The sequence below is a fragment of the Pithys albifrons genome, chromosome 7, assembly GCF_047495875.1.
Source record: "Pithys albifrons albifrons isolate INPA30051 chromosome 7, PitAlb_v1, whole genome shotgun sequence".
Taxonomy (NCBI): domain Eukaryota; kingdom Metazoa; phylum Chordata; class Aves; order Passeriformes; family Thamnophilidae; genus Pithys; species Pithys albifrons.
In genome coordinates, this window is record NC_092464.1 from 16,077,224 (window position 1) to 16,086,527 (window position 9,304).

The following is a 9,304-nucleotide window of genomic DNA, read 5'->3' on the forward strand; positions in this document are numbered from 1 at the left end:
TCAAATGCTCTATTTTTATGCCTTTCCAAAACTTCCACCAACTTCACTAAGAACAGTTTTTGGAGGTGAATGAGTGGGTAACCTCTTTCACTCTATTATTTTAAACATGTTTAAGCAATTCAATGCCATTTAAAATCTTATCACTGCACTTCCCACCACCTTCTATGTGAAAAATATTTCTTTCTCCTAAAGCCTTTAACTTACACTGCTTATTAATCAGATACTGTCTTCCTCTTCTGTTCAGCTGAGGACAAACCAACACCTCTTTACTTTCTTACTTCTTAATATCCACTTCTCCTAATCTCCTCTATGTCCATTCCCTAAACTCACTACAAAGGAGCTTGTGAATTAATCAGCAGCCCTTTAAAATAGAAAAAAAAAAATCAAACGCTCTCTCTAATCTTCTTTGCAACAGAAGTTCTCCCTCCAGTTCCCACTGGCCACTATCTTTCCATGGCCTCATCATTACACTCAGTTGTCTACCTCTATTTTTGAAGCAAGGACAGTCTGCTGTTCTGGATGAGAACCCCTGTTACTTGTTTTCTAAAGACCTGCTCATATACGCAGTTATTAAATCCACAATACAAACTCATATCTACATTTTCAGTATTAATTACACATTTTAATCTAATATCCACTACTGTGCTCAGCTAACATGACTATGTACCTAATATGATCACATCAAATTATAAACCTGTATTTCTGCTATTATTTCAGTGAAATACTGATTTAGTGTTCCAACACTGACTTTGAAAAATTAATTTTCCACAAGACAAGTGCAAGAACCTAGCCAAAGACAGTGTTCCAACCTCTTTTAAGATACTAGCATTAGAATGGAAAAGTTCAAACTCTCAGCTATTTGGAAATACAAAAAAAACAAACACCAAAACAGATCCTGAAATATGCTACCTTAAATCAAGAGATGTCTTTTTATGTTTTTGCTTTTATTTTCACAGGGAAATGCTCTGTTATTAAACCAGAGTCATCCTAGGGTCATTTAGGTAGTGTTGATGTTTAACATGTACATTAAAGTTACAACCAGCTAGGACACAGTAGGCCTTCTGAAAGGGTGGGGGGAAAGGGGGTAGGAAAAAAGAAATATATCTACAGTCATCTGAAAATTTCCTCTCTGAACAAGAGGGTTTTCAGGACAGTTACAATGGGTAACTTGGACCCTGGGGCAGCCTTTTCTGCTATCAAAAGCAAGAATGCACAAGTCATTCCCTTCCAGTCTCCTTCACCATGAAATGAGTAACACAACCATGAAAAATCAAGTTAACATTCTTCAATTACAAAATATGATTTCCAGCAAACACCTGATTTATCCCCTTGTCCGGGAGTAAGGAAACCAGCTCAAGCCTCTGAAAACTTGGCTTTATCACTATCTTTAAAGTCTTTTGCAGCAACCTAGGATATGCTCCTCCTCACCCAAAATTTCAAATTGACACTGTAGAAGAGGTTAAGAGGTTAGAACAGTAACTTTAGTCATTAACAGAATTGTCTCCTTTTTCCAAAGGTGCTTGAATTTACTCTGACTTTTAACTTCTATAACTCCAGGTGGATAAGTATGGATCCACTGCTGCAGCAAGAGGAGTACAGTAACACAAAACATTTTCCAAACATTTCCTATCACTTTCATGGCAGGGACAGTAGGCTGGAGGGAAAAATCCAGAAGGCAGGTCTCAACCTGTGGTTCCTCACCTGGACTGAGCACCCACTGCAGGTACAAGGCATGGCAGAACCCCTGTCCCTTCCTTGACATCCAATCTGAGCAGTGCTGCCCACTGAAAGAAAAAGTTTCCAGAATCAGTAAACAAAAGGGTTGGCTGACAAGAGAGCACAGGATGCCTTGTTAAACTGAACATTGTTCAGAGAAGTGGGGAAACAAAGGAGATGTTGACATATCTGTAAGTGACCCTTTTTTGTACTCCAGTTCTTTTGGATTAGTTACTACCACAGGCTGTAGACGTACATATATATGTAAACACAAGTGTATTTCCTATTTGTTTCAAATATATGAAAAAAGATTTGTATGCAACATGTTCAACTAGTGATGAAGAAAACTTCTAACAACTTTGATACAGTAAGAACTGCTTTATTTTATGGCCATTGAAAGCAGGAGGGGCTCACAGCACCTAGCATTTAACAAGAAGTCAATTTTTATCTCCACTAATACTTAACACCAAAGAAACAAATGCAGCTACAGTTGCCTGTATTAAGCAGCTGGCAAGCTTAGAGATGGAAAAGTTGCAGAACAGCTGGGGAATGCAAGACCCTTTTGAACAGGCTGCCATATGATCCAAAATAATGGTACATGTTTACACACAACACAATGGCAGCACCAGCCAAATGCAGGTCTGGTGAATGGACTACAGCTGCTCCTTGCCTCGGACAAGGCACAGCAAGTGGATACAAAGGAGTTCATATTCGCAAAATACGGCTTTCATCCTAAAAGGCAGCAGTCTGATTTCCAAAATAGACAGCTGGCCCTCCAACTGGACTACACTGTACAAGACGCTGTATTAGAAGTTTACCCTCTAAAACAAGTCTGGATTAGGGTAACAGAGCTTTTCAAACTGCTGCTACTTGACCACCAACAGTTTCCAACATTGCATTACTCAGACTAACAGGTTGCCATCTAACATATAAAAAAACTTCTCTTGTGACTATATTTTCCAGCTAGTGTCAGGAAGAGAGCCATTTACGAACTCTTAATATAGACACTGACTACACAGAAGTTATCTATCCACTTTGGAAAGAGATGTTCAGCATGCTGGAAAGGACGGTTTCAATAAACATGGGCTATTTTACAGCTTTTTTACGCTGGTGTTGCACATTGATGTAAAAGTAAGTTGGCACCTGAGGACAGCACATCCCACTGCTCTCACGTAGACAAAGGGATAGTCCTTATTTGCTGCTACTTATGCAATAACCGATAGCATGTTGCAAGACGCACTCGCTTGTTTCACAATTGCCATCTGAAGAAAACATAATTTTGTACATGACCTTGTACAAAAATTGCATCACCTTATTTCAAGTGATCTTCCTAGTTTTCAAGTCTCAGAAGCACAGTATCCACGGTACCATCTGTTTTGCTCATGACAAACCATGGTTAAACAGTGCTAAGGAACTGACTACACAACTCCTAATTATGCCAGGCACCAAAACAGAGTCAGTAATGAAATGTTTCAATTCACTGCATCTTGATTGAAATAGAGTAACTCAAAAGACACGATATTTTTGACTAAGAAAGACAGCATGGAAAGATCTCCTCTTCTACTTATTCTGCAGGTAGCCATTAATGTTACAATCCCAGCTAAGAGCTACTCAGAATATGATAGTTAAAACTGAACAAAGACAGCTGTCATAGCAACAATAACTGATGCAGTCACAATTTTTAACCTCCTTTGCTTTTACAAAGAAAAATGCCCCTAATGGTCATCATAGAAAGCAGGATTTTGAAATATGGATTGCAATCAATGGGACTCTGCCAACAGCAAACACATGTCTCGACACACCTAAACAACAAAATGCCCTATCTGTACGTTTCAATTTCAGACTTCTGATAAAGACTTTTTAGTGAAATTCTTTTGTGAATTAAGCTGTATTTCTAAGAAATTCCCCATACGAATGGAATAAGAACAAAGAAAGAAAACAAGTAGAGGCTTGAATCACACTTCCAGAAAAGATGCTTCTTGTACTAAAATAACACTATGCTAAGTACCCTTCCTGCAGGCTATCTTCAAACCCTACCATCTGTAAAGGTAAGAGCACAGATTTGCTCTTCCAGCTGCACTGACATTCACTTGCTATGAGCACCTGCAAAATGCTGCCATGTTGTGGCAGTGAGAGCAATGGCTTATATTCCCCCAAGGGACCTCAATGAGATCCAGAGCCCCATCTGCATCAGGAGCTTTTTCTCCAGAGTTTTGAACCAGTTTTGCTACCCAGATTTATCCAGTTTTGAAAATATCCCACTCCTTTAGTGTCTCTAAAGTTTGCTCTCAAAATCAAAAAGTAAGACTCGAAGCTTAAAACATTGCAGGATGTTGGAAGGAGTTATGACATCATCAAACCTTAGCACAGTTCAGTAAACAGACGATTTTTAGCAATTACAGGTAATGCCCTGATAGTCAACCTACATAAGCAAGTGATATGTGATTGATCTGAACCATCCATAAGCTGCACTGAACCTCTCCTAAATTACTCTCCATATCTACCATAATGGATTAGTATTTCAACCAAGCTCACAATAATAACAAAAAAACAAGCCCAAACACAAATTTTCAAACCCACAAAAGAGCCAATGAACTCTAGCTCCTTATCAATTAGTCTCCACTGAACTAATTACTGCTTTCAAGGAGAAGGTATTTATCTTAAAATTCCAATGCTGTACTTAGTAGGTACAGACAAAAATCATTCTTTGGTTTCACTCCCCTTCTTTGTAGCCAAACCAGTGATTGTATTTTATTTTCAATTAAAAGACCTATGAGGGTGTTTGCATACATGAATGGGAAGGATGAGTTTCCATCTTTCTGAGACGTTCATTTTAATAACCACTTTACATGTGGATATAAACTCAGGTCTTTCACAAAAAATTACCACTGTTATTTGCCATGGAGGAACTAAGAAAACAAGTCATTTAATAGCTTATTCCTGATTTTACTGTAACTGCACACAGATAAGGTTGATTCAGAAACTGTTAGGAGATACAGCTACACCAAAGTGTACTTGCTGTAACAAAGCTTTCTCTACCATGTAGATCTGACAGCCATGTCCCAACAGGTTCCAGATCATTCATACACATACCAAGTATTGTTCAAAGCAGACTTGCTTTAAGCAAGATTAAATACCTGTTCAGTTTGAACTGTCCCAGTGCCAGGATAAACTACACTAAACTAGTTCAGACGATTATCCCGCTGGGCACCAATGGCCTTTGAAATTCCCAGTACCCCAGAATCTGCTGCTTCTGGGAATTATGCCAGGAGCTGTGGGATAGCTTTTCACAGAGGACATTACAAATTAAATATTTTAGAAGTGTGCTTGTGTTTACATGGAGCAAGGCTGCAACAGTTCAGCATATGAGTCAGCATGGTTTGCATCCACACAGAACTGAACAGTGCAGTTGGGAACCATAAATTTTCTAGGGAAACAAAGAGTGTGAAATGATTCCCCCAGGGGAATACAGTCAGGCCACACCTAGCAGGAGCTAACGCTCACCTGAAGACAGGAATTTTGTTCAGAGCTTTACTACTAAAAAGCTCATGACTTTCCTATGGTGACTGCAGAAGTTTCTACCCAGGACAGACACTTTGTATCAGAGGTTAGTAATGATATCATGGAGAAATAAACTTACAGGCACTCACATCCATGCTAGGATACAGCTCTTTAAGTGTTAATAATTAACACTCAACTACTTTAAAGTGAAAGCTGAAGCATATTTCCTATCAGGATAGCAAAGAAAAATTTTAACTCCATCTCACTCAATACAATGACATCCAACAAAGTCTTCAGACAGGTAAACAAAGCAGAACTAAACCAAAACAAACTACCCTAGTGCAACTCACCATGCCATTACCTACAGCTAGATGCATTTAAGGATCAGGCCAATACCCTTTGGCCTGATCCTCAGCAGGCACAGGAAATCAGGATGACATATCAAGCCTCTGAACATCTCACCAGGGAAGAACATCTCGTGACAGGAACAGCTGTCAGGCCTGTGTTTCAAGAGTTGAGTGCATTATCACTATTCTTTCCCCCTTTCCACAACAGGCACTTCTGTCTTATGAAGGCTTGAAAACGACCAAAAAGAAACTAGGATTGTTTCTCTGAAAACCCAAGCTGGACCTCTGCCACTGCTGGTTACATGGGGCATTGCACAGAGCCAGAGGACAACCCAATACAGTAACACTGAACACAGTTCTGTTGTCATAAACCTCATTAGCCACGTGAATCAGTCAAGAGAGGTTTCAATCTTCCGATGGCTTTTGTTTTCATTTTGAACACAAGAGATTAAGATATTACAGGCTGAGAACGTTTTTCTGTATAATACAGTTTAGTTCACTCTTAAAGAAACACACTTGCCCATGATAAAAATAACCAGATTTGTTCAGAACATATTCTGTATCAGAAGGAGTGTTCACACACAGCAGTAGGTACTTTCTAGGACAACACTACTGTCTTTCCACACATGAGATGGTATTTGATTTAAGATTAGTCTATGATGACACCTACAACTGCTGAAGACCCAGAACAATATCAGAACTAAATGAAAAATGTTCACTTCCTATTCTCATTCCCAGGCTTCATGCTGCTGCCCCCTGCCAAGTAATAAACTCGAGTACACTCAGTCTTTGAAAGACCACTTATGTATCCCGTGAAAGAGTCATAATCCATGATCATGTGCAGCCTTCTAGAAGCATTATTAGTAGAATGGATGCATGTCATTAAGTAGTAAGCTCTGCAGCATTGGGTATCCACGCTCTATATAATATCCTACAAGCACTGCAATTGTAACTATCAGCATATCCTACTCTTTTTTTCTCCTATTAATCACAATACTTCATTGGTTTTCCCCTTTTAAAACATATTATTGTATTTTGGAGTTTGGAAAACAAGTCGGGGCAAGCTACAACCCCACTGCTGACCCATTTAAGCCAAGGTGAGTATTCAACCTCTTCAACCCAGCTACGGGGCTCTGAGCCAAAGAGGCTCCGTGCATCACTAAACAAGCGCCCTGTTGATTCTGCCAGCCTTTCCCGGTATCCCGCTGTGCTGTAACGAGCCAGCATCATAAAATCCCTCTTTCTCTACATCACACGTGAGCGCTGCTGCTGCCGCCGATGCCTTTTCTTCCAGCTGCAACAAGAGACAAAACTCCTTCAAACATTTCTCAGCCCCTCTGCGAAGCGGCCCCGGCGCCACGGGCGGTCCTGGGAGCGGACCCTGCGCCGCGCCCCCCGCTCCCGCCGGCGCCGAGCCGTCCCCGTACAGCCCCGCGCCGTCGGCCGGCCCCGGTTCCAGTCCAACCCTAGAGCAGGTGCTCCTGCAGCGTGCGGGGAGCGCAGGGCACCGCGGGCGGGACGAGCCCCGCATTCCCCACGAGCTGCTGCGCCGGGAGAGCCCCGAGCCCGAGTGACAGCGCAGCCCCGGCGGGAGGCACCGGGGAAGTTTCGTGCAGGACCTTCGCGACGCAAACCCGCTGCGCGGGCGAGCGGGGAGCCCGCGGCGCGTCCTCCACGGCGGCGGCGGCGGCAGCGGCAGCCGTGCCCCGGGGGCAGCGCCCGCGCGGGTTCCGCTCCCGCGGCGAACGGACTGCGAACGGGCGGCAAGCGCGGCCGCCGCCACTCACCTCGCAGCTCCTCGGCAGCCGCAGCCTTCGGCGGCCTCGTCCCTTCGTCCCTCCGTCCGTCCGGCCGTGCCTCCGGCCGTGCGGGGCGGAGCAGGGCAGGGGGAGCGGCGCGGACACGAGGGGCGGGGGGCGGCTGCTGCCGCCTCCTCGGCGGGGCGGGGCGGGGCGGGACGGGGCGGCTCTCGGCTCTGCGCCCTGGCGGCAACGGCGTGAGAGCGGCCACGGGCACAGCGCGGGGAGCAGCGGAGGCGGGGCGGGGCGGTGCTCGCGGTCCCACGCGGGACGGGGCGGGACGGGACGGGACCCTCGCCCGGCGCTCCCCGTCCGCTCTCCCGCGCGCCTCCTGGAGGTGCCGCGCCCTACGCGGCGCGGGGCGAGTGTTTTGGGTCCCCTTTCATCGTGCCTGGCCAATAGAATGTTTAATTATTTAGAGGAGACCAGGGCCGACGACAGAGCCGCGGAGCGGCAAAGAGGCTGGGCAGGGCTCAGCAGCGTTACTCATGTGCGACTTTATGGAGAGCTCCTGCATTAGCAGTATTTATGGTCAGTGTTTATCAGTAGTGTACGTTCAGAGACATACAACTGTTCTCTTTAATAATTTGCACGGCCTTGCCAGGCTATATCAACCTGATGGCAGAAGCTCCTGCTGGGCTGCAGTAGATCTCGGAAGAGCTTCTGGAGCAGGCTGTCTAAAAGAGCGATTCAATAAATGTCCTGCTCTCTCCCCACTACTGGGGCCACATGAGGTAGAAGCCGGGGAATGCACACAGTCATCACCACTTTTTGTTTATAGGGAGAAACTTTTTTTTCCTCAGATGAGCTTATTGAAAACCAAGACATCGTTCGGAAGGTGGAAGAAATATGAAATGCTGTAGACCATACCACCGTGGTGCAGCAGAGGTGTTTGTCCACATAGTTTAAAAAAATTAGAGCATTCAGGTTTTCTGATATTAAACACCTACCTTCTGGGGAAAGTAGAATCTTTTTATCTTCCTTTCACTTCAATCTCTTACCTTAATCAAACATTTTCTGAGTGAATTACATGGAGAATTCAAGCCCTGCTTGATTAAGTCTTACAAATCAACCTGAAACAGGAACAACAGCACATCCCACATGGAGGATAACCCTGTGGTATGTGGTATTGGGACAATAATTTGAAGAACATGTTAAATCTGAGAGCTTAGGTAGAGAGCACAGGAACTGAGTAGAATACATGTCTCTGTTCCTTTCAACTGCAGAGGAGAGACAACTTCTCTATATCCGTTTAAAGTCTGTGCAGAAAAAAAAAATTGAGAAAATCTCAAGTTGTGGAAACATGCTGAGATGAGGTAAATGTAAACAATTTCAAATCAACACCCAAGAAGTATTTCACAAGACAGCTACAAAATATCTTTGTCCACCGTGCTATAGCACCTTTATGATCTAGATGAGTTCAGAATGAATATTGAGAGCTTAGCTTGAAGCATACCTGGGTTTTATAGCTTTGTGGCAGGAAGAATTTTCTTAATTGCAGGATAATGATGTGGTGCAGGCACATGCCTTTTGTGTAGTGGTTATGAATTACTTTGTGCAGATGCATGAAACCCACATCAAATAGAAATTGTAGATGTGTCCTTCCAGTGTGAGGGAGAGAAGGAAGAAAGCTACCGTGGAAAGGAGGTCAAACATAAATCATAACAAGGTTAAAAGCCATAGACTAAAAAAGTGACCTTGAAAACATGGTTTATCCTACTGCCTTTCAAGACAATTCATCCTGTTGTTCAACACCCGTATTTGAAACTATCAAAGGCCTTGTCTTCCTTATGGAAAAAGAAAAGACTCACCACTGTATCTCTAGTACTGTAAAGGTTTAGAGATGGAATTCTGATTCTGCGGAAAAATGCACTTTAAGATAGGCCTGAGAGAATTGTGTAAGAGAAGAAAAAACTAATTGAAATGTTAAACTTGTTTTTG

The 9,304-nt window shown here is 43.4% G+C and overlaps 1 protein-coding gene across 1 annotated transcript in view; it reads right to left on the reverse strand.

Moving 5' to 3' along the window:
- Positions 1-7,497, reverse strand: part of SVIL (supervillin) — a 138,063-nt gene extending 130,566 nt beyond the window's left edge. The window contains exons 1-2 of the mRNA XM_071559981.1: positions 7,352-7,497; positions 1,702-1,784 (exon numbers count right to left, since the gene is read on the reverse strand). Coding sequence (XP_071416082.1) covers positions 1,702-1,762 — 61 coding nt within the window. The 5' untranslated portion in view covers positions 1,763-1,784; positions 7,352-7,497. The remainder of the gene's footprint in view (positions 1-1,701; positions 1,785-7,351) is intronic.
- Positions 7,498-9,304: the final 1,807 nt, after the last annotated feature.